Source organism: Dipodomys merriami, unplaced genomic scaffold (assembly GCF_024711535.1).
Source record: "Dipodomys merriami isolate MVZ:Mamm:240054 unplaced genomic scaffold, mDipMer1.0.p SCAF_1, whole genome shotgun sequence".
Taxonomy (NCBI): Eukaryota; Metazoa; Chordata; class Mammalia; order Rodentia; family Heteromyidae; genus Dipodomys; species Dipodomys merriami.
The window spans coordinates 46,064,373-46,090,666 of record NW_027202270.1 but is presented as its reverse complement, the minus strand read 5'-3'; the positions used below and the strand labels follow the sequence as shown (position 1 = coordinate 46,090,666).

Genomic DNA, 26,294 nt, shown 5'->3' with positions numbered 1-26,294 from the left:
TGAGGACACACTAAATTAAACAATGTCAACAAGGATTAGGAGCATAATAAGTCTCTGGAGAAAAACAGTGACTGCCAAACCCTTATGCAATCATTGTCAATAATTAAAAATCTTTCATCATGGAAGTCCCATTGTTAAATATTACATCCTGATGGAATTTTGATCTTTATTAGCCTACATCTTCATAATCTGTAGGCACTATATATTTGCTGCAGTCAGGTTTCAAAATTCCATTTGCGGACAGAATTTCTCTCTAGATGCTGACTCTATTATCCCTTCACTTAGAAATATACTATTATCCCTTCATTTAGGAATATACGATCATTAGCCATTTAATTGCAACTGTCTATGGCAATATTGCTAACTATCAAAATTCCTCTCCCCCCATTACTGGGGCTTATTTTAGCCCTCAAGATCTCACCTAGCTTCTTCACTCAAGGCTGGCACTGCACCACTTGAGCCACACCTCCAATTCCAGATTTTTGCTGATTAATTGGAAAAAAATTGTCACTCAGCCTTTTCTGGCCTGGCTGGCTTTGAATGAGATCCTCATATTTCAACCTTCTAAATACCTAGGATTACAGGTGTGAGCCACCAGTGCGATTTCCTTTTCACAGAAATAGATTTCAAGTGACCTTGTAGATTGTTAAGCATATTAACTGTTTTTTAAAGTGTTTATTACATACAAGTGCACACTCCCTCCCAAAGAAATCTCTTTTCAACTTGTTGGATTGGAATCATTTTAGTAATAACAATAATAATAATATTTTCTTTCCTTCTGTACTCCCTAGAATTCTTAGAATAATCCTTCACATATTCTTCAATCAACCTAGTAAGATATGTCCAGGATGAGATAAAGATTAAATTGCTCAAATAGTCACCTGTATATTGCACACAGAGACAATTCTGATTTTTAAAGTACCAGATAGTAATATTAAAGGTAAAGAAATTAGAGTTAGAAGATGCAGGACAGACTGCTGATCACTGGTTATAACAGTAAAAAATGAGACAATAGACCCAAAAAATCAGATGTCAAATTTGAGACTTCCCATGATCATGGCTTGTCAGAAAAAAAAATCTAACTGTAGTCAAGGGTGACAATATAAGAGGTCAAAGATTGTTCCATCCTATGCACAGATAACATTAGCTCTACATCTATTACATCTGAGGTGTTCCAATTACCTCACAAAACTCACTCCACACACCTGCTGAATCAAAGGGAACATGCACAGGTTCAGTCACAAGTGGACTGAGAATTTCCACAGATTGCACAAACTATGACAAGTTTATCTTCAGACCACATGTACAGGACATACTGTACCTCGCATGCAATTCACAGAATCGTGAGAGAGGTTCCATCCCGAAGGACAAGCACAAGAATAGTAGCGAGGCCCCTGTGTGGAGAGCAGGCAGAGATGACTGCAGGGGGACGAAGCACATGGATTCGGGGCTGTAGGAGAAAGAACAGAAAAGAACACATCTGTGAGTGGAAAATCCCCCACCCTGCAGTCTGCACAGCCATGCTGTGATTATCCTCCCAAAGGCTCCTAGTATTAGGAGCCATGAACACTGTAAGTAACCTCTGTTTGGAAGCACTCAAGGGAGGAGTGCAGTGTACCCAAAGTCACAGGTCAATATAGTCTATAACTAGTAATGAACAAACACACTGTGTGATCTGGAACTTAGTAACAGAAACATGATGCTAAATAATGTCTCCTTGCCTGACCTAAAACATATCTTTTTACACCAGGTTTATGTTTGCTCTGTGACCTTGACTATTACACAGCATTGTCCAAGTTTTTTATTAGATAATAATCTTTTATTTTTCCACTGATGACATCGTTGTGTGTCTCAGCTCCTTGAAAAAGAGACCCTGTATGCATCCCAAGCTAGCATGATGTTTCTTGATACTATCTGTACTCACTACACATGCCAGTTAGATTATTAAGCCATTCATTCCTCCCCTACACACACACACACACACACACACACACACACACACACACACACACACACACACACACACACACACACACACACACACACACACACACACACACACACACACACACACACCCCAAGTATTAACTAGATAGTTACCCAACACCATTCTAAACACTGGAGACAATACAAACATGGCAAAAACTTATAGTTTAGTTCTGTGTATACATGTATGTTTGCAAGTTCATAACATGAAGGTAAAGAACAATAGAATTAATTATTAGAGGAATGACTATTTTACATAGGACAGTCAAGAAGGACTCTCTAAGAAAATGTTATTTGAGAAGAATCTTAAATGATACAAGAAAGCAACTCATACAGAGACCTAGAAGGGAAAGGTTCCAGACAGAATGCAAAGCTAGTGCAAAAGTTCACGGGTGGGCCTAGCAGGCCGCTGGACCATGATGTATGTAGTCCAGAGTTGGTGAAAGTAAGCGGGAGAAGAAGCCAAGGCAGAGAAGGCAAGATTCTGAAGTGTGAGCAGAGGGGTTACAGGAGTAGCTAAGGAGGTAGCGTGCTTGCCTAGAAAATGCAAAGTCCTGAGTTCAAACCCCAGTATTGCTAACAAAAGTAAAAGTGGAGGGCTTTGAGGAAAGATTATGGAAAGTTTAGTTCACTTACTTCCCTCTACCACCAGGAAGAATACAACCAAAACCAAATCTTTAAGTTGCTACCCACACCACATTCATGCACAAGGGTGACTTGGGTGGTACCTTCAAGGCAGTATTCTATAAAATAAATTTAATTTTAAAAAAAGAGTCCCAAACGGGATACAGGCAGCTCATATCTGTAATCCCAGAAACTCAGGCTGAAAGCTGAGGATATACTTTAAAGCCAGCCTGGGCAGGAAAGTCTGTGAAACTCTTATTCAATTAACCATCAAAAGGTGAAAGGAGAGATGTGGCTTAAATGGTAGCGCACCAGCCTTGAGCTAGAAAGCTAAGGAACAGCACCTTGGCTCTTAGTTCTCAGTACCAGTACCAGTGAGTACATGTGTGCGTATATGCGCGCTCACACACACACACACACACACACACACACACACACACACACACACACACACAAATGAGTCCCCACAACAAGCTGCTTTGAGCTATCCAGGGATAGGGTAAGAGGATCTCAGGTGCTATATGTCAGCTAAGACACTGAGACTCAGAAAAATCACAGCAGCAGTAACTAATTGCTGAAGATAACCCAATGCAGATGTGCTATTTTCTACACAATCTACAAGGCTTGAGTTTCCCATCATAAAGGAAAGACATAGCAGTGTAGGCCTGGTGAGAGCATGGAGCAGTGTGGTTAGTGAAAAGAGAAAGCTATTGCCCAAACAAACAAATAAGCTGCAACAGCTTGCACTTAGCATCCCCAGAAATGATCTGCAAGCACCGCCCAGGCAGGATGTTTTAGTGTGATCACTTACAGTCAGGCTGCTTTGAAGGATGTATGGCAACAATCCCAAGTGGCTGGGGGACATTGTACATTACAACAGACTGGTTGCCCCCATGCCACTTGTTGGCTTTCATCACCTTCCGAGTACCACGGTCAGTCCAGTACACAGAATCCTCAAAGAGAGTCAGGGCATGGGGATGCACCAGGACCTGAGGAGCAGAATCAACAATGAGAATCATTCTCACCCACACGCAAGAGCCGAGGAGAACTAATTTTAAATAGATAGCTGCTTAAGAAGATGGTTTTCTTCAGCATTTAAGAAATCATTAAATACATCCAGAAGTAATTGGGAAAGAGGCAAAACCAAACCAAACCAAAAACCTCACGACAACACTCAACATAATTTCACACACAAGTGTCTACTCTATTAATGATACTGGCAGCCTATTCTAAAATGAGAATACAACAAAAGAATAGAAAGTAATAGGTCCTGTCCAAATCACCAATTAGCTAGAGGTTAAGATGTAACTAAAAACCTAGCTCCTCATCGCTAACTGCCAGTCCCCAGGCACCCCTCCCCTACCTGGCCCCTACATCCTCACCACTCCTTTCCTGGTGCTATCTAGCCACTCACTGTTCCCATCAACCTGTTATTGCTTAAGTACATATTTCCTGAAAGGAGAGAGGCCTCTCAGGATCTCTTTAAGGCACAGGAACTATAAACAATAATAATCTTTTTTTTTTTTTTGGTTGGTTGTGGGGCTTGAACTCAGGGCTGGGCACTATCTCTGAGCTCATTTCCTCAAGGCTAGCACTCTACCACTTTGAGCCACAGCTCCACTTCCAAACAATAATAATCTTAAAGTCAATAACAACTTTTGGTAAAAGTACATTGCTTTGAACTTGTCCATTTAACTTATGAAAATTAATTCAACAGTTTATTTATTTGCTTATTTGAAATATATATTCAAACTCAGGGCCTTGTACTTATTTAGCAAGGACTCTACCTCTTGAGCTATTCTACCACCCCTTTTTATGTTGGTTATTTTCAAGATAGGATCTGGATTTTGTGCCTGGTTCAGTCTCTGCTACAGTCCTACTATTCATGTTTCCCATTGTCACTAGGATGGCAGGTACACAACACCATGCCCAGTCACTGTGCTCCCCACATTTGCCTAGCAAGCATAAAGCCTTAACTTAAAACCTTAGTACTGCTTTAAAAAAAAAATCCAGCATACACACACACATACACCAAGCTATAAACTAATTGGAAAATTTTAAAACTAGTTAGATGATTAATTCTTGCTAAGCATAACCTTTTTAATAATTTTATTGTGATTGATTACATAAATTTTACAGTATTGTGAGATAGTGATACTTAAAGTCACAAACACATTCTAACCTTCATGAGCCAAATTGTCATTATTGTGGTCTATAAAGTTTGTGAATTCTATGAGCTTTGACAATACAGCCATTTCTTCCACTTCAAGTGGTATCTACATTTCTTTCCTTTTGCTTAGTGTTAGCTGTTCCCTCTTTCCCTCTTCTTCCCTCCCATGGCTGCCCTTGAGTTGACTAACCATAACTTTTAAAGGTAGAAGAGGAAGAGATCACCATCTACAAACTGATTTGGTCATAAACGCTATTAATATATCATAGCGCAAGCCGATCATGCATTATAATACAAAATATTTCTTTTCCTCCAATTAACAGAGGACAGGCTGTTCCTTTCTGCTGTTGATATTTCCTAGCTTGGCCTGATGATGTTCCTGATGTGAAAATTAACTTCTTGAGTTTTCTTGATACTCGAGCGATTATGGTAGTTTTAATTTGGTTTCCTTCATTGACAACTTACCAAACTACTGGCTACCACCTGTCTCCGATTGTGTCCATCATAATCACAAAAGTCTATGTAATCATGATAGGCATCCAGGAAGTAGACCAGTCTGTTGGGGTAGTCAATGGTTAAGCCACAGGGCCAGTAGATCTTGTCCTGGACAATGACAGTGCGTGAAGTGCCATCCATGCTGGCACGTTCAATACGAGGGTGACGACCCCAGTCAGACCAGAACATCAGATGCTCACTGTGAAAAGAAGTTAGTTACCAACTGGAGGGCATAGCTCAAAATAAACAAATAACTGTTACTTAAAATAATGCAAAATTCTCAGCTCAGATATAAAGCCTGGAATCTCAATGGAAAATGACCAGCTAATTAAAACTATTCCCATTAAATTTGAAAAGAAATCTACTCCTAACCAAAATAAAGGACACTATAATTACTCTAATAGGAATAGTAATAATAATAACAATATGTGTCCTTTTCATGCTCTGCTTAAAATACATTGTCTCCAATACAGAATGAATACACATAGCTTCGTATTTCCTCTATGTGCCACAAGGGAAAACTATAATCATAATGTAATCACAGGCCTTCTGGGTGTTTTTATAACATTCATAAAACAAGCAGTACATAATGACACTGGAATGTCTCAATGCTGATTCATGTTTGTGTTTAAACCATAAATAGTTCACCCAGAAAAATCCTTCTGTCCTTGTTTGTCTACCCTGATACATTTTAGATAAGAGAATCAATTTATTCCTCCTCAGAGATTCATCATAAATATCACTGGTAGGTAATACTTTACATTATCTAGGAATTTGCCTCAATTGAACATGAATTGCCTAATTTACAATTATGGAGAACAGAATCTTAAGTTCTAGAAACTAGCTCAATTCCAAGAAAGAAGCCCTATCAAGATACCTAAACACATGGGAGAAATTCTTTCTTCTCTTTATCATCATCAGGTAAAATTTTGTTTATACAACTTAAAAGGGAACTCTAGTAAACAATGTGAAACTGAAGCAGAAAAATCTGGTTATTTTTCTGTGGTATCAAAGTCATTGTTAAGTGGTCTGCCTGTGGGTTGTTATTGCATCCATTAATTAGCAACTTAATTATATAAATACATAGCAATCATTTCATTACTAGCATTGCCAAGTTAATAAAAACCCTTACTTTGTTCTGGGATCTAATGCTAGTCCTCTTGGATTTGTTACATTTTTGCTAATCAGCACGGTCCTGTGACTCCCGTCAATTTTTGAGACTTCAATTGTTTCCAGAATATAATCTGTCCAATAAAGATTACGACCTATCCAATCCACTGCAATACTTTCAGTAACAAACATGCCACTGTCATGGATCTAAAAACAAAAGGAAAAGCAAAGGTGAATACTAAAGAGTACAGTGAGTGAAAATACAGAAATCATATGAAAATCTAAAGAAAGCATACAACATGTTTTATGACAGCTGTTGTCCACATAGCTAACCAGTAAGTTAACTGTATGCTTTTCTGAGGGAAAATATACAAGATTTTCTAACACTGACTATGATGAGATAACTCTATTATTCAATTAGTAGGTATTCTATAATAACTCTAATATTCCATTAGCTCCATTTTGATTTCCAAAGTTGTTGCACTTACACTATGTAAGAACTCTACCCATTTGCTAAACTGGCAACCTTATGATCCTTTATAATGTTCCTATGCCAAGAGCAGTTTCTCTATTGATTAAGTGCCAACAAAAATAAAGTCCTGAGGGGCAGATGAAACATAACTGTCAGGAGAAACTCTTGGAAATTGATTGAGATATTTAACTAAATTAAAGTGAAGAAAAAATAATCCTTCAGACTCTCTCATAGTTTCCTGTGCTCACACTCACAAAAGAATGGAAAAGGAACCTAAGAGACATGAAAAGTCTCTGAACCATGTGACAGTATGGAATCATGGACAGTCCATTTCTAAAAGTCCACACTCTAAGTACCCACAGATAGGAGTCATAAACATCCAGACCTCATGATAAGTGTGTTAAACTTCAGAAAATACTCTTGGCATGGCTCAGCTGTACAGTATCTGACTAGCGAGCACAAGGCCTTGAGTTCAATCCCAGAAAGGACTCTAAGAACTGTCAAGGGTGAGGAAGGTCAGACCTTCATGAACAGCAGCAAAACAGACTTAAGATAGGGAGCTACATATACCAAAGGTGTACAGAAAACAGACTTACCACTCTTCTGTCTGTTCCATTTTGAAATGCACTCCAGGCCTTGCCCTGCCGTAAGTCAGACCAAAAGATCCGACCACTGACTGAATCAAAATCAATAGCTACAATGTAAGAACCATCCTGTATCAATGAATAAATATTGTGGACCTGGGAGGTGATGTTGTCAGCAATAACTTTGTTCAGACTTGACACAAGTAACAGCAGACTTTCAGATGCTGTCCAAGGAAAAAAAGGCAAAAGTGTCAATGATACTGGGAAAACAAAACAAATCCAGGCTCTCTGAAACATCTGGTGTGAGATTTTCACTAACTTTTATGGTTCCAAACCACAGTAATGGGAGAGAAAGCCCTAATAAAAATTGTTTAATCACATTATTCTTAACTTTAACAGTTAGATGATATTAATAAGTATTTAAAACAAATTATTTCTGAAATGTCATCCTTGCCTTCCTTTCAAAGGGCAAATACCAACGTGAAGGGAGCTTAGCATCTTCCCTGTTCTGTATTTTTGTATTTTACTTATCTACTTTGCTAAAATGTAGACTTTTCTGTAACAGAAGTTATGTCTTAAATATTTTTTGCAGCAGAGGTCATGTCTTAAAACATTTTAGTTTTCCCTGAGGTACTTAGCTGCAACATAAAGTTCTAATTGCTTTCCTCTTTCCTCTTTTTCTTTGTAGCAGTAAGGCATGCAGCATAGTAGTTCTACCAAAGGCCACTCAGCTAGAGTAGGGATCTCTGACTCCAATGAGCTTCCAGTGACCACGTGACTAAGATCTGATCAGTAGGATGTGAGTAGAAATGATTTACACTTCCAAAATGCATCCTTAAAAGAAATCTGCTTGCTCTCCCTCTTTCCCTTTCCCTTTCTTACTTTCTGAAGAAGGAAAGATTGCAACAACAGCACTGGATCCTGGATGGAACCCACACCATGAAGGTAACAGTACCACACCCTGGGCTACCTACCCTCTGTGTATCTATCTATTTGTCCAATAAAGAAACTTGGTATCTTTATCCTCCTTTATTTGGCCACTTTAAAAACAGCCACATCAAAATTCCAATGCATAGTATAATCATTTTCATAAACTGGAAACTGAATTCATTTTGGCTGAATTAATTCACTAAGTATCTTAGTGAATTAAACTTAAATATAATATAGAAATCAGAACTGGAGTTGTGCCTCAAGTAATACAACACAAGCTAAGAGTAAAAAAGCCAATGAAAGTATCCAGCCCTGAGTTTAAGAGCCAGTATTGCAAAAATGTATATATGTAAATATATATTTATATATTTACAAATTTATGTACAGTTTTATCTTTTTAAATATTTTATAAAATTATATATACAATTGTCTTCAATGTATAATATCTCATATCTCATATTATATTGTTTATTAGGAATAATATTGAAATCATTTAAAATAATATTTTAAAACATTCTGTTCCTTTAAATAATAAGTAAATCATCACCTTTCTGTAATTGTTTCAATAACTTTTTTCCAAAGTCCATTAAGACTTTTGAGGTTTAAGATATTACATAATATGTCCAGGATTCCAGTCTAACTCCTAATGAATGCTAACACATACTCATAAATAGTAGATGATCATAAGCTCTGGGATGGGCTATTAAACTGGCAGTCGGGGGGGCTGGGAAGGTGGCTCAGTGGTAGAGCACTTGCCTTGCATGCATGAGGCCCTGGGTTCGATTCCTCAGCACCACATAAGCAGAAAAAAAAAAGCCAGAAGTGGTGCTATGGCTCAAGTGGTAGTGTGCTAGCCTTGAGATGAAGAGCTGAGGGACAGCCCCCAGGCCCAGAGTTCAGGCCCCACAACCGGACCCCCCCCAAAAAAAAATTATTGTGAGGTAAACTGGCAGTCGTTGATTCCCTTTAAGCTTAGCAATTAATTACCTGTAACTTTGCAAGTCCTCCCATCATCTTCTAACATGTAGTCTTGATCACAAGAGCACCGGAAAGAACCTCTCATATTGTAACAGTGCTGGCTACAAAAGCCTGGAACGTCACATTCATTTATGTCTTCACATGTCTTAGTATCATTGGCAAGTTGGTATCCCAGTGGACATATGCATCTAGCCCCAAAAGGCCCTTGAACACACTGGTGAGTACAACCGCCATTGAAATTTGAGCAGCTGTCCTGGTCTAGAATAAAGATAATCACAAAGTGAAAGAGTCAATCATTTTTGCTTCGTTAACTCATTCTGATGTAATATCTGTCATGTCCCATGCTACCATCACTATGACGCTCAGATAAAAACTAAGGACCACAGTTGCTCAGATGAACATGATGCACAGGATTTAGATCATTTGCTTCATCACAACTCTCCAATATAACTCCATTTGGTACAATAAGAGAATCTTGGAGAAAAACTGTGGTCATCAGTACACAAAATGATCACTGATAAAACATGCAAAGAAAGCTAATTTGCTGACATTCTTCTACTTATGTAAAAATGAAGGACAGGACTTAGATGTGTGAAAGAAAGAGTGAAATGTCTAGGAATGTGAACACAGGGAAAAGAAAAGTACTTGGAATAATCAAGGGCACAGATCCACTAACATTCCTTATACCTGGGGACAAAGCAGCAACAATCAAAGCCACCCAAGGACAGGTTTCAGGACTGGGATGCAAGTACCTTCTGTTGCTGTGAGTAGCTTAACAGTCACAACACATAGCATGCACTAGAAGGGGAAGTTGTGACCATCAGGACACTTTTAGCACAAACACAACACATGAAATCATAAGAATCTAAATACTTTACAATCATACCTGGCTGCAGTTCATCTGAGAGTGAACATTGATTAAGGAGGAAAGAAAGAAAGGACAGTAATTAGGATCACATGCCAATCACAGCATTTTAATCACAGCAAACACAAATCCCCAGACTTCATTTATTTTGTGGCAATTTCTGATTGAAATTACAAAGTTTTAAAGCTAGAAAACTTCACGAGCTTATTACCAACAGAACCCAAATAATCTGACCTTCTAAAAGCCTAATTTGATCTCATTTTTCTACACAATGACATATAATGAAGGAAAAATACATAGCCAAGTGCAAAGGATTTAATGAGAAATATTGTCCATTGATGGTTTACTTAAATTCAATTCTCTTTACCCCTAACAGATTTAAAGTCACAGAGGAACTAAGATCCCTTCCTAAAAAGCTTCCTGGGGATTGTGACAGGGGACACAGGGCACACAAGGCTGCTGCTCAGAATGAATTTGGGGCCAGTAAGGTGTAGTCAGAAAACTTACTGCAAAGTGGGGACTCATCTGTCCCATTGGGGCAGTCAAAGACGCCATCACACAGAGCACTCAGATTCACACAGATGCTATAGCCAGGGCACTGCCACTGCCAACTGGGACAGCGAAAGGGTGGAGGAGGACAGTCCTTCTCATCACTCATATCCCTGCAGTCATTGTCCCCATCACAGATCCACTCTTTGAAGATACAGTTCCCGTTGTCACAGCGGAACTGAGATGCAGAGCAAGTCTTAGGGACACAGCCATGGTGCTCATCCGACCCGTCGATGCAGTCTGAATGTCCATCACACTCCCATGTGTTCGGGATGCACACACCATCACCTTGGCACTGAAACTCGTCGGGGTGGCACATACCAGGGGGCCTGGTTGCTAGAAGGAAAGAAGCACAGGAAAAGTAGCCATTTATAATCCTTTGTCTAGTCTAGAAATCAGAGAAAATTACTTTGGATCAAAAATTGATAGGGGTGTGTGTGTGTGTGTGTGTGTGTGTGTGTGTGTGTGTGTGTGTGTGTGTGTGTGTGTGTGTGTGTGTGTGTGTGTGTGTGTGTGTGTGTGTGTGTGTGTGTGTGTGTGTGTGTGTGTGTGTGTGTGTGTGTGTGTGTGTGTGTGTGTGTGTGTGGTGTTTACTGTATTTGGACTTGAACTCAAGGGTCTGGACACCATCTCTTAGCCTTTTCACTCAAGGCTGATGCTCCACTACTTGAACTACAGCTACACTTGTAGCTTTTCAGTGGTCAATTAGAGATAAAAAAAGATAAAAAATATCAGACTTTCCTACCCAGATTGTTTTTGAACCTGGATCCTCAGATCTCAGCCTCCTGAGTAACTAGAATTGCAGGTCATCAGCCCCTAGCTTCAACAGTAGGTTTAGAATAATGACTATGACAAAATTAATATTAAAGACTAACATGATATAGAGTCTTCCACACTGTGGTACACCGAAATAGTTCTATATGTGAGATTCGTGGATATGACTACAAACTTAAGTACAGAATACATAACTCAAAGAATATGAGATCCTGAGTCAAACTACTTCCTACATGTCTAATATTTGTTCAACTGCAGATTTAATATAACAGAATTTATCAGTCTCTCTGTGAGAATCATCATTGAATTTCTGCAATCCTTTTTTTGCTGTTTTGTTGTTGTTATTTTGCTGCTGCTCGACTCAGGGCCTGGGTAATGTCCCTAAGCCTCTTTGAGCTCAAGGCTAGCACTCCACCAGTTGAGCCACAGTGCCACTTCCAAGTTTTTCTGAGAACTTTATGGGAGATAAGAGTCTCATGGACTTTCCTGCCTGGGCTGGCTTCAAACCACCATCCTCAAATCTCATCTTCTTGAGTAGCTAGGATTACAGGTGTGAGCCACTAGCCCCAGCTCCTTTTGCTCATGGTTGGCCCTCCACCATGAACTTTCTCCAGTCCCCTAATTCTTTATTTTTATTGTTAAATGTCTCAATTGAGATTCAAAAGAAGTCAATCACACATCTTGATAAGCAGCAAAGCCTTAAAAGTTTGAAACCTACTAATCTGGAATGTCCTAAGAAAAATGAAAAGTGAGACTAAAAATGCCTAAAACATGTTTTAACCCACCTAAGATATTAGTTGAAGGACACATGTATACAAATACTTGATTTGCCAATTGCAAAATATCTGGTAATTCCTAGATTACACACACACACACACACACACACACACACACACACACACACTGGATTCTTTTAAGAATACTTTGTAATTCAGGATGTCTTTCCCCATTTTGACAGAGCAGTGATAGCAACAATAGTTTAAAAGAAAAGAAAAGGAAGAAATGATCCCTTGGTGTGAAATTAGCTGGTACATAGTACTTACGACAGCCAGTTTCATCAGAGTTGTCTGCACAATCAAAAACACCATCACAACGATAGCCCTTGACAATACATTCACTCCCATCAGCACACTTGAACTGTAAACTGGTGCAGTTTAACACTAAGGATGAAAGAGAAGATCATTAGAAATTAGATCAGGGTTAAAATGACTAGATTCTCCTAAAAGGCAAAAAAAAAAAAAGTAAATAAATAAAACTAATCCACTTACCACAACCAATCTCATCAGATCCATCTGCACAGTCTTTGTCCCCATCACAGACATAAGATGGGTCAATACACCGATGGTCAGGGCAACGAAACTGACTAGGCTGGCAAGTCTGTGAGCTTTCTAATGGTATTAGAAAAATAAAGCCAAGTTAAGTTCACTTCCTGCTCAATAGATATCAAACCAAAAATATACCCAGGAAGTAGCTACCTAAGTTATCTTAGTTTTACATATGTCCAAAATTCCTTCAAATCAGCAATAATGTCAGTCAGCCCACCAAGAGATCTGAAAATTTAGACAATTTGGGAAATCAAAAATGAAACGATGAAAGGAAAGAGTCCAAAAATGTGATTACAGTCAAAAGAAGACAGTCAAAACAGAAGATAGTCAAAATGAGTACCATATATTTGGGCTGGCACTACAGCTCACAAATACTCAGTAAGTCTATGACTCTAGACAAAAGCCAACCATCCAATGGAGGCCAACTAGGCAGTATGGTCAGCCCAACCCACACGCCCACAGCAACAGTGTGTAGACAGCTCACATGGACAGTTCACCCCAAAGTCTAAACAGAACAATTCTAAAACCCAGAGACCTACTAAGTAAGGCACAGCCTTCAAGTCAGATGTGCTGGATCCAAGTCACAAAATGAAGTGATTATTTAAGACGCATGGAATTCAAAATTTAGAAGTGATTTATTTCGAAGCCTATTGACTTTAAAAGAAAATTGACTTGAATTATCTCTTTGTTGCTTTGTATGTCCCTCCCCCACAGTATAACCCCTGCTTTCACTATATTTGATGTCAGTATAACTTGTGGAGGAGATGGGGAAAAACCAGTTGTTTAAGGATACAGGTGGACCTGTTGCAACAATGAGAAGTACAAGTTGTCATGTAGAAAACGAACTTTACAACTTTGGTGCGGGGGGGGGGGGGGAGGGGGGAAGGGGGGGAAGGGGGGAAGGGGGGAGGGGGGAAGGGGGGAGGGGGGAAGGGGGGGAGGGGGGGAAGGGGGGGAAGAAGAAGGATTGGGATGGGGGGGAGGGGGGAGGCTGGGAAGGGATGTGAAGGGTAAACAAAGGAGGAGGCTGCAATGCTTGGTAAGAAATGTACGCATTATCCTGCCCATGTAATTGTAACTCCTCTGTACAGTATGTTCACAAATAAAATAAAATTAAATTAAAAAAAAAAAGAAAATTGACTTGATTAGTCATTAGCTAGTCATTAACAACTAGAATTTAGTCCAGAGAACTCTGATGTACCTTAAATTACTATTTAAGACATGGAGAATATTAATAACCTAATGACAACTAGGAATATAAAAGGCATCTATGTAAAAATATTAGAAATTTCAAGCCAGGTGTGGTGGTGCACACATGTTCATATGGTATTTTTGAAATTGTTCTAAATATCTGAATTAGTAATTGGGGGATTATGTTTTTCTCCAAGCCTCAGTTCAAGCAATTCTCCTGCTTCAGCTTTAGCCTTCCAGGCAGTTGAGACAAGTACACACCACGGAGCCTAGTTCTGGGTCTTTTTTGTTTTTAGTTCCTATCAGAACGTGTGTCATCAGAGACAGTCTTGTTTTGCTTAAATAAAACTCAGTATCTGTAGGAGAACTCAAAGCCTCCCATATGCAGATACATGTCAGTGGATACAGAGATTGACAAGCATGACAACAGAAGTGCCTAAAATGTGTGAGGCTCTATTGACAGTGCAAATGGATTACGAGGCTTACTGACAAATCCATTCCAAACTTACCACAGTTCTTTTCATCAGATCCATCCCCACAATCATTGTCTGTGTCACAGAGCCAGCTTCTTGAGATGCAGTGGTTATTATCACAAGTGAAGTAGGACTGAGGACAGACGGTAGGTGCATAGGTGGGGCAGTTCTGCTCGTCACTGCCATCTGCACAGTCATTGTGTCTGTCGCAGCGCCAGCGTCCAGGGATGCACTGTCCTCCGTGGGCACAGGCGAATGCCAAAGATGAACAGGTGTTATCTACAATAGCCACAAACTGGTCATGAAGACATTTTGTTGTTACTGCCATTTAAATCAGTTGTCACCTTCTAAAGGCCAAATTATGTTTTAGTGGAACATTACACAAATAAGGAGAAATGTGTATCTTGTCATGACTACCACCATCATCATAAAATATTTATTTAGTATTTATCATATACCAAATTCCTTTTGGTTTGGTCTGGTGGTCAGTCCTGGGGCTTAAACTCAGGTCCTGGTTGCTGTCCTTGAAGGGTTTTGGGTTTTTTTTGTTTTTTGTTTTTTGTTTTTTGTTTTTTTCTTAAAGCTAGTGCTCTAGCACCTGAGCCACAGCTTCACATTCAGCTTTTTGGTAGTTAACTGGAGATAAAAGGGCCATGGGCTTTCCTTTTTTGTAGGGGACGGGGTGGAGTGGGGGTCTGGGGGTGGGGCCCGAACTCTGGGCCTGGGTGCTGTCCCTCAGCTCTTCAGCTCAAGACTAGCGACTACCACTTGAGCCACAGCGCCACTTCCGGTTTTTTGCTTTTTGCTTATGTGGTGCTGAGGAATCGAATCCAGGCCTCATGCATGCAAGGCAAGCAATCTACCACTGAGCCAGCTTCCCAGCCCCCAGGGGCTTTCCTGACTGGACTGGCTTTGAACCCCTGATCCTCAGATCTCAGCCTCCTGTGTAGGTAGGATTACATGTGTGAGCCACTAGTGCCTGGTCCAAACACTTTTTGAAATACTCTATCATTATTCCACAATACTGTGAATTTCCGGAAATTAAGTAATCACTTAATCACGATCAAAAAAAAAAAAAAAAAAAAAAAAAAAGAACCTTGGGGAAGGGAGGGAGGGAGGGGATGGGAGGGGGAAAAAAAAAAAAAAAGACAGTGTCTTCGTATGTAGCCCAAGCTGGGTTGTGGCTCATCCTCAAGGATTATAAACCGAATACTGTATATATACACATTTATGTGGCTATATATCTACATCCCCAGGCCTGGCACGCTTCTGTTTCTCCAAAAAGGCAGGTTATTGCTACTTCTATTCTATCCTCTTGATCATCTTGTATCGTATCTTGTATTTTTTTTTAACTTTATCAGAATACTTACCCCTTCTGCAATAGCTTTAAATTAAGCCTCAAACCTCATAGCTCAAATTAACATGAAGAACATAAAAACGGATTTCACAGGCTGGGAAGGTGGCTCAGTGGTAGAGTGTTTGCCTTGCATGCATGAGGCCTGGGGTTCAATTCCTCAGCACCATATAAGCAGAAAAAGCTGCAAGTGGTGTGTGGCTCAAATGATAGAGTGCTAGCCTTGAGCTGAAGAGCTGAGGGACAGCGCCCAGGTCCCCACAATGGACAAAAAAAAAAAATGATTTCAGTATTTAATTTACTCCAAAAAGGGGAAGGAAGGAGCACAACCCAAGAGACTTTCCAAGTCTGTGATTGTAAACACTCGTTCCAATCCATTTATTTGGTTTCAGCCTTTTCTTTTTCAGTACTAGACATCAAACCCAAAGCCTCCTGCCTGCCAAGCAAATGCTGAATCCTCTAGCTCTATTCTCAGCCCTGATTTAACTTTTTTGAAAAATGTAATCAAAATGCAATGACTCTGCATTAATCTAAACTGCTCATGTCTAAAGAAATTTCATGCAAGATACACATCACCTCTAACATTACCTAGGAGTAGTGTTTATGACTTAGTTTCCTAAAAGACTTCATAGTACATGTTAGAAGGCTGATATTCTTTTTTTTTTTTTTTTTGGTCGGTCATGGGGCCTAAACTCTGGGCCTGGGCGCTGTCCCTCAGCTCTTCAGCTCAAGGCTAGGACTCTACCCCTTGAGCCATAGTGCCACTTCCGGCTTTTTCTGTTTATGTGGTGCTGAGGAGTCGAACCCAGGGCCTCATGCATGCAAGGCAAGCACTCTACCACTGAGCCACCTTCCCAGCCCCTGATATTCTTTTTTAAAAATGTTAAAGCTATTTTTCCAATCCACGTAACCCAAGCTTCTATATGTGTAATCTTACTCCAGGAAGAAACATCATGGCACAGCTACTTACTAAATGCACCACACAGACGCTCATCACTGTTGTCATGACAGTCATCGACTCCATCACAGCGGTAAAAGTTCGGTACACATTTGCCATTGTCACATGCAAAGGAAAAAGAGCCACATTGCTCTGTGGGTGGTTCGTGAACTGGGTCTTCCTCGCATGTCTGCTGATTGGACGTGAGCTTCATCCCATAGGGGCAGCCACACACCCGCTGGTAGTTTGGCACTGGGAAGCAGAAGTGACTGCAGTCGCCATTGGGGAGAGTGGGCTGACTGCAGAAGTTCGACCCTGCCAAGGCAAAGCCAGAGATCAGTCAGCATGTTCCCCGTGATATGATCCCAGGTTTGAATAAAGTATGTTTTCCAGCCCCGATATTAAGAAGTACCAAGAAGCTGAGTACCAGTGGCTCGTGAGCTGGTAGCTCATACCTATAATCCTGACTATTCAGGAGGCTAAGCTCTGAAGAGCTTGGTTCCAGGTAGCCAGAGCAGACAAATCTGAGACCAATCAATCAGCAAAAAGTGGGAAGTGGAAGTGTGGCTCCAGTGGTAGAGTGCTATCCATGAGTGAAAAAGCCCACCAAGAGCTCAGTCTCTGAGTCTAAATCCCAGTACCAGCAACAATAACCAAAAAAGAAGTTATCAGTCAACCTCTTGGAAATCAGCCTAACAGAACAGTCAAGTACAGTAAAGTGCTAAAAAATTTTTAAAAAGGTGTCTTTCTCAACATCTTTAGAGTCAGCACAGCTGAATAAAGATGTGACATCTCATAATGTCAAACAACATGGATGACAGAATCAAATGACACCATCAAATGCTGTGGTACCTAAGTGGTTGTAAGAGAAAACAGTCACCATACCAAGTACACACCTCCATTTGCTGAAATAAAGCTCAGCAAAGTCACTCACCAGTCTGGATGTCGGTGTCATATGATTTCACATGCATGATGTTGGTGATGCCATTTCGAATAACGGTCATGCCTCCCCCATCTGACTTCCTGACTTGAACAATAGCACCCAGCCTCCAGTCGGTGAAGAACACAGAATCTAAGAAGAAACCAGAGCATTTAGTGTTTTCGGTTCTAGCTTCCTCACAAAGAAACTACATGAGGAAATGAAATAGACTGTTAATGGTTCTTGCAAGTCTGAGGAATCTTCTCCTACAAACATCTGTTACTGGTTCCTGGGACCATTTTCCATGACTAGTATCACTCACAATGCTCCTAGAAACCTGGATTTTATTAATATCATGGCTCAATTTCAAGCAAACATATGGTTTATGATGGCATTTAGTAGTAATTAGGTTAAATTTTCCATAAGTAAAAATAAAATTAAAAATTTCAGTATTCTATAGTGCAGGCCTCAGAAGACAGCTCTTATCCCAGCTAAAGCACCAATCCGATGAGAGCTCTGAGGCAAATATCTCACTGTGTTAAGAAAATGAACCACATCAGCTCTAAAATCTTTTTCAAGCCCATAATCCATAACCATAACCTGTATCTTCAGGAAGATGGGTTTTTTTAATATGTCAGTACTGGGGGGCTTGAACTTGAGACTTTGTGTTCATGCTTGGCTTTTCCACTCAAGGCTATCCCTCTACCATTTGAGACATAGCTCTACTTCCAGCTTTTAGTTGGTTAACTAAAGCCAGGCTGGCTTTGAATCATGATCCTCAGATTTCAATCTCCTGAGTAGCTAGGATTAGAGGTGTGAGCTACACACATCCATGATTATCATTTTTGAAATATCCTGGATAATGTCAATTTATATGCTTATATGGGACTGATAGTCAATTTCAATAAATCACTGTCAAGAAAATAAAACATAATCTAGTCCAAAAAAAAACTTTCAGTGTATGTTTGGTAAATAATAAAAATATCAGTACAAGTTTGCATATGCCTACACCATACCAGTGTTCCATGGTGCTCAGAACAATAAAGAGAGGCACAGTAAGATTCTGCACAGAAAAAAAAATAATTGTTTAGTTTATACTAACTAAAAAGTGCAAAAAAGTAAAGATCAATTTCAACAGTCTTCAAAAGAAAGAATTGAATCAAAGTGGATCTTTGAGCCTGGCCCAGTATGCTTAGATAGGTAGGAGTATCTTGAATTTCAGGTCAACCCCCAATAAAGACTAACACATTCAAAGGAAGGAAGGAAGGGAGGAAAGGAGGAAGGGAGGGAGGGAGGAAGGGAGGGATGGGGTGGGAGAGAGAAAGAGAGAGAGAGAGAGAAAGGAAGCAGGAAGGAAGGAAGGAAGGAAGGGAGGGAGGAAGGAAGGGAGAAAGAAAAAAGAAAGAAAAGAAAAGAAAGAAAGAAAGAGCGAGAGGAAAGAAAGAAAGAAAGAAAGAAAGAAAGAAAGAAAGAAAGAAAGAAAGAAAGAAAGAAAGAAAGAAAGAAAGAAAGAAAGAAAGGAAGAAGGAAGGAAGGAAGGAAGGAAGGAAGGAAGGAAGGAAGGAAGGAAGGAAGGAAGGAAGGAAGGAAAGAAGAGAAAAGGACCTTCTCTTTGTATAACTGGAAATTCCAGCTAACCAGATAATGCCTACATAGTTATAAATGTTATCATTAGACCAAGTTTCCTTATCTATGGTTTAATCCATGACTAGTGGGTCACTGAACTCACTAAAGCTTATCTCCACTGTCAGTTAAGAGTCCAGTCATTCAGTAAGCTATCTGATAATAGATAAGAGGTCCAATCCAACTTTTACTAGTGTGCTGTGTATAGTGAAGAAGTTCTAGTCTTTGGACAAAACGTTACATAATTCCTATGAAATTCTGTAATGCACAATAAGAAATGTATAATGAGGCCGGGAATGATAATGGAGGGCTATAATCTAACACTGAAAGCTGAAGCAGAATGATTGCAAATTTAAGCCAGCTTGGGTACACAGCAAGTTCTAGGCTAACCTGAGAAAGAGAAGGAAAGGAAATGGAAAGAATAAGGGGAAAGAAAAAGGAAAGGAGGAAGGGACGAAAACAAGGAAGGCAGGAAGGAGAGAAGGATAGAGAGAAGAGATCACTAACCCTCCATGGTTACCAGAAACTAATAATTGGGAATGTTGTGTTGTACACTCAAATTCTTTTTCTTACTGATGAAAATAAAAGATACTAAAACTGTATTTTTATACAGTAGGCTTGTGCCTACCATCCTAAGAAAGAAGAGTAAGTATTGGAGTGGATCAAAAATTTCACAAGACCATTTAAAAATGTTTTAAATATTACTCCAAACAAATGGATAGCAGGAAGGAATATAAACATATTTATTATTTAATCTCTATTCCATGTGTGAAAGAACATCTTGATTTATAGTTAATGTCTACTTTTATAAGGCACTATGCCTATTATTGAAAGTAGCAAGTTTCAACCAGAAACACAGAACATATACATATGGCCTCCAAAAGCGTCCAACAAAATGTCACCCCTCAAATTAAGCTTGTCACACACAGCCAGGGTAGAGTTCATCCCTCCTTACTCTCTTGGACTAGCACTTCTGTGCAGTGAACACCCTACATAACCAGTCACACAGCCATTTTCAAGACTAAATGAGCCACCTGTTTCGTGATGCAAGGTCACATTCTTATTCCCAGAAATCTTGCTCATAGAAGCATGCCTATGCGTGACAAGGGAGTTGATGGTGGCTCATGCCTATAATCCTAGCTACTCAGGAGAACTTCACAATGAATTCAAAAGGACTGCAATTTGAGACCAGCCTGGGAAAAATGGTAGAGAGACCCTAGCAAATGTGTGGTGGTACACATCGTAATACCAGCTAGAGCCATACATAAGAGGATCATAATCTGAGGCCAGTCCAGGCAAAAACTTGAGTTCCAATTGGAAAAATAACTAAAAACAAAAAAGGGCTAAGTGTGTGGCTCAAGTGACAGAGTGCCATCCTACCTAGTATGCGTCCTTTAATTCAAACCCTAGTCTTGCCCCTCCCCAAAAAAGAATACTGGGAGAAGACAAGAGTGTGTGTGGTTGCACTTTCCCAGAATTCCATGCTTCCAGGCAATCTTTACTAGTAACATGAAGACTATTTGGCAGAATTGCTGAAAAAACAACAATGTCTTTCCATTTTTCATAAATTTCCTCCTGGCCTGGGGCTATAACTCAGTGTTGGAGATCTAACTCAGTGGAACAATGCTTGAGATCCTTGTTCAATCTCCACTACCAGAAAACTTTTAAATAAATATTTTTTTTTTATTTTGGAGCCTATAGTTTCTCTGTAACAGATGATGTCAGTTACCCAACATTCTTATTAAAAAGCTTCTGTCCAATGAGAATACAGTTGGTACACATATGCAATCACCTTTCCACAAGGATTTTCATGATGTTCTTAAAACACCAGAAAACACAACTTTACAAGTTACTATAAACAGCTCTTGCTATGTTAGTCTGAAAAATAATGAAGGCAAAACCTTACAGAAAATAATATTTCCTGTGTCATACCAAGTACACACTCAGAAATTGTATGAGTGAAATGTGTAAAGTGATGCACCCATAAAAGCTGTCAACATTATCTAAATGTATCCAAAACAACATACTCTAAAAGTGAATTTTTCCATCAACAAACCAAATGTTATGTCTATGTAGATTATAGCACTACTGTGGGTTTTCTGAGGTTTTAGTAACAAGCTTTTTCAGAACTGTGACAATACCAAATGGTGATACTCTTACAACTGACAAAGCACAGGACCTTACATTCTTTGCATTCATTCAAAGCATACCTTTAAAGATGGTGATTCCAAATGGGTGTGTCATCTGTTCTATATGGCCCAGTTGTCTTCTGTCTAACCCAGCAAAGGTGCTGTGCTCAATTTTATCAAAAAAGGCATCAACCCAGTACAATCGTGAAGCTCTAGAATAATCAAATAATTCATGTTGTTATCCAGAAGATGGTCGAGTCCCTGCATGCCACTACATTTAAATTCTGTGGGCTCATTTAGAATGTTTACACAAGGTCTTAAAACTTGTTATATTCATTGAAAGTTTGAGTTTTATTTCTCCCAGAAAAACAGCCTTCATCAAATGCCTTTCAATTAATTGTCTCAAACTTGTTACATTGTACCTTGGAATTAGGAATGTTAAAGTTTCTTTTGCCTTGAGAAACCAACAAATTAAGAAAAATATTGGTCATGATGTATGTTTACAAGATTTGATAAATTTCTTCTCTTATCTCTCCCATGAATTAATCTGGTATTTCCTATATCTAAGGTTATTTATCTTATTTAATTTCCATATTTTAAAATAGATCGTCAGTGCATGAGACCTGTACTTATGCTTAAAAACAATTTTTCCCCAAGTGCATATAAACAAATGTACATTTGTTGACTGAGCATCTCCAAAATTCCCTCTTCTCAAGATGCCCCAGAAGGAAATACACAACTCCTACATTTCATCATATCCCTGTCGACTTTTAGTGGGCTTTGGGACTCCCTAACACCTTCTCTACCCTCCCTTCACTAAGTCCTGTCATTCTTCTGTTTCCAGCACCTTCCTCAGAGTATTAAAGACTACATTGGTTTGTGTCCCCCCAGTAGCTAGGCAAATTATGTGTTCTTTGTGTTCTTACATCATTCAATATCCTTCTCCCATCACCAACTAGTTGATAAAAATTTCTAAGGGCTAGCTAGCATCATGTTATCCAGTGTGCCTCCTGTGTGTTGTACAGGAAGTGGGAAGTCAGTAATACAGGATGTCTTCAACTTACCCCCAATCAATGGCCAATGCATTGGGCCATCCAAGAGTAGTGTTGACTATAGGCATAAGGTGAGATCCATCGCCCCATGCTCTAAAAATTTTAGCAGGACGGAACCAATCACTGAAGAAGATGTATCTAGGAAAAGAGGCAATAAGTTGAAGATGTTTAACACTTGCACAAATTGCCTGGCTTGAAGGGATGGGGCACAAAGAGATGTTCTAGAAATTTGCTGCAATTAATTTCATTTTCTGTACAAGTGAATGGGACTTGAAGTCTGCATAACTATCCAATTCTAAAAGTTTCAGATACGTGTTCTCAACGTTACAAATATAAGTGACATTAAAATAAAGACCCAATGCAAAAAAAGAAAAAAAAACACGATGCTAAATTTTAGAACCTAAAATGATGGTAACCCAGCAATTCTTTGAAAAGACAGTTGAGTTACTTTGGGGTATTGTTGGGCTTTGTTTTGTTTGTTGAGAGAGTCTCACTCTGACTCCTAGGCTAGCCTCAAGCCATCCATATAGCATATTTTCTTTCATAGGTGGAAACTAGAACTAATGTATAAATATACAAATAAACACAGACAAGGTTATATGCAAGTAAATGCAAATGTATTAACCAAAATATGGAATTTGCAGGGGAGAATTCAAACAATGTAATTTCTTAGAAAAACTAACTCACAGTCCAACAAAATGAAGAAACTAGTGCTTCAAAGATATGATGGGGGGCTGGGAAGGTGGCTCAGTGGTAGAGCGCTTGCCTTGCATGCCTGAGGCCCTGGGTTCGATTCCTCAGCACCTCATAAGCAAAAAGAAAAAAGCTGGAAGTGGCGCTGTGGCTCAAGTGGTAGAGCGCCAGCCTTGAGCTGAAGAGCTGAGGGACAGCGCCCAGGCCCAGAGTTCAGGCCCCACAACCGGACCCAAAAAAAAAAAAAAAAAAGATATGATGGGGAAAGATGAATGAAGAGAAGAAATAAGAGAATGCAGTCATAATAGTCAATGCATATGCTAGGAAAATTGGGGGAAGGAGTGGAGTTGAAGGAGGGGGAAGAATGATTAAGATGGATTATACTTATAAACTGATTTGTTGAATGTGACTCCTTTGTACAACTACTTAAAGATAATAAAAATATAAATTCAGCCCCTTCTAGGTCAATCTTTGCCTATTTTTTATAAGGAACTTATAAAATCACAGGAAAACATTTCATTCTGGGTAATGAATGGAAACATCCATCACTGAAACATATCAACAGTATCTTACCCAATGCAATATTTACATTCTGAAGACTGACAAAAAGATACACATATTAAAAAAGAATCACCCTCTTCCACCAAAAAACCCTTTTCCTCTCTCATACAATCCTAGAAATCAAATTTTTTTAGTCTTTTCCAAAATGTGACTTTCAATAATGTGGCTTTTTTTTTTTTGCCAGTCCTGGGGCTTGAACTCAGGACTTGGCACTGTACCATTCTACCATTTGAGCTACAGCACCACTTCCAGCTTTTCTGTTTATGTGATATTGAGGAATTGAACCCAGGGCTTTGTGCATGCGAGGCAAGCACACAACCACTGAGCCACCTTCCCAGCTCGCTATGTGGCTATTTTATGGCATTGTAAATGAAAAAGTCATTAGGAATTTAACAGCTTTTGCAAAACCATGAGCTCAAGATTTAGGTTGAAATAAAGACATTAGAAAAATGAACAGATTAACTTTCTGGAGGGATCTAGGATTTCTTAACAGTACTATTATTAAAGTCTGTTTCTTATATTATTTTTCAGAGAAAATAAAACTATAAAAATACTGAAATGAACAAAGGAGTTTGTTAAGCTCACAGCTGTATATGGACAGATCTGGAGTTTGAGTGCTAACTCCTGCCTCACAATAGAGCTCCCTGAAGTCATTTGATCTCACTGAGCCCCAGATTCACTGTCTTGATACTGGGTATCACACATACCCTTTCATTTCTGTATTGATGAGTAATGTGTTAACAGCTCACTATGTGACAGAGCAGGCTACGTAAATCACCAGCCTTCTTCTTCATTATTCCATTCTATGCAACTGCCTATCTCAGACTTGTTCTACACAAACCTGTTGGCCATTGAACATACTTCAATTAAGAAAGTTAAGAGCCAAAAAGAATATTGTAGGCTAGTCTGTGCTTTCTGGTCTTTCAGCACCAAGTATAACACAAAATGGTGCAACTGTGATCTGGAAACCTTCATTCTGGGGATTACTGAATGACTAAGCAGGTTTTACAAAGCTTCATAAGCAATGCATTAGAGCAGGGCAGGAATCTGAGCCTTTCTAGATAATTCTGCATTCAGTATAGTTGCTCCTCCTCCTCCAAACTCTATCACTTTGCTTGGTCCTCTGCAACTGTGGAAAAGTTACACTTCAGCAACCAGGAAGGCTGTAACTTAGAAGAACCATTTTTGAAAGAGATAACGTGGTTGCCTAAGTTTACACACAAGGGATAAAATTGAAGGTGATTGCAAGTCAGTTCATTCTATTTGTTAAACTTGACAGATCTTTGTGGTACATTTCCATGACAGTAAAACATATCAGTTCCAGGATTTTAGGACATCATAAACACACTTACCCAGCAGAAGGATGGACCACAATTGATCGTGGATTGTTTAAATTCTTCACTATTTCACGTCTGGATTTATCAGCCAGCCTCATGACACTGACGCTGTGGTGCGAGGAGTCTGTCCAGTAGAGATTCCTTGAAATCCAGTCAAAACTCAAACTTTCAACATTTTCCACCCTGTTAGCTAGGAGAATCTCTCTTCCTATAAGTAAAAAAAATATTAAACTCAACATATTACATAAGATAGGAATTTTTTTCTCATTTAAATGTTGCATTAAAGTCAGGGCACAGCGCAGGAACACATGTGGAAGAGTTAAATTTAAAATAAAACATTTTGAAGCAACAGCAGGAGATAAGCTTTGGCTATATCTATTCTCTAAAGTCTAGATCTCAAAGACTAGTTATGACACTGATAAACAGAACCAGGAGGGCTGTGGTCTGGAGTTACTCCCTTGTTCATCCTTCCAAGAAAAAAATTTCATATTGCAGCACATCTGAAAAAAAAAAAGATACCTGAGTTCACCTACTACCACCCAGAACGCTCTGAGGAGCTGACACTGCCAGGTACAACCAGGACTAACCTGAGGCAGTACTGCCCAGCCCTCCCAACTACTTTCAACACTTCAGCCACAAAGTTGCCAAGACTGGAGAAGAGCAGCAACGATGCCAAAAAGAAAATCAGTACTGGGTACAGGAGAAAAAGACCATTTCCTGCCTGGGAAATGCTATGTCCCTTCCCTCTCACCTCCTTGTCTTTTCTCCTCTTCCTCCCCCTCCCCCCCTCAGTCTCTCTTTTTCTCTTCCTCTCTCTCTTTCTTTCTCTCTCCTCTTTCTCTGCCTCTCCCTTTGCTTCTCTCTGTCCATCCTCACCTCTCTCCTATCTCTTTTCTGTCTCTCCTTCCCTCCTTCCTTTTCTCCTCCTCCTCTTCCTTCTCTTTCTTCTTCCTCTCTTTATCAACAAAATCTCAGTCACAATCATCAAACATATTGCCTTACTTTGCAATAGTAAAGACAAGAACTCTTATTTTCTCCCCAGCAAATTGTAAAAGAGTCCTCTGTGGTCTAGACTACCTATTAGCTGTTGAGGCAACACGATGCCGATAATAATAAAAAGGTCATAGCAAGCCAGGCACTGGTAGCTCATGCCTGTAACCCTA

The 26,294-nt window shown here is 39.5% G+C and overlaps 1 protein-coding gene across 1 annotated transcript in view; it reads right to left on the bottom strand.

The window, feature by feature from the left end:
* Nucleotides 1-26,294, bottom strand: part of Lrp2 (LDL receptor related protein 2) — a 196,126-nt gene that overhangs the window by 91,918 nt on the left and 77,914 nt on the right. The window contains exons 17-31 of the mRNA XM_070021406.1: nt 25,147-25,339; nt 22,553-22,678; nt 21,570-21,700; nt 17,752-17,889; nt 16,851-17,132; nt 14,563-14,805; nt 12,806-12,925; nt 12,581-12,697; nt 10,722-11,099; nt 9,359-9,607; nt 7,454-7,665; nt 6,408-6,592; nt 5,246-5,474; nt 3,422-3,599; nt 1,322-1,450 (exon numbers count right to left, since the gene is read on the bottom strand). Coding sequence (XP_069877507.1) covers nt 1,322-1,450; nt 3,422-3,599; nt 5,246-5,474; nt 6,408-6,592; nt 7,454-7,665; nt 9,359-9,607; nt 10,722-11,099; nt 12,581-12,697; nt 12,806-12,925; nt 14,563-14,805; nt 16,851-17,132; nt 17,752-17,889; nt 21,570-21,700; nt 22,553-22,678; nt 25,147-25,339 — 2,910 coding nt within the window. The remainder of the gene's footprint in view (nt 1-1,321; nt 1,451-3,421; nt 3,600-5,245; nt 5,475-6,407; nt 6,593-7,453; nt 7,666-9,358; nt 9,608-10,721; nt 11,100-12,580; nt 12,698-12,805; nt 12,926-14,562; nt 14,806-16,850; nt 17,133-17,751; nt 17,890-21,569; nt 21,701-22,552; nt 22,679-25,146; nt 25,340-26,294) is intronic.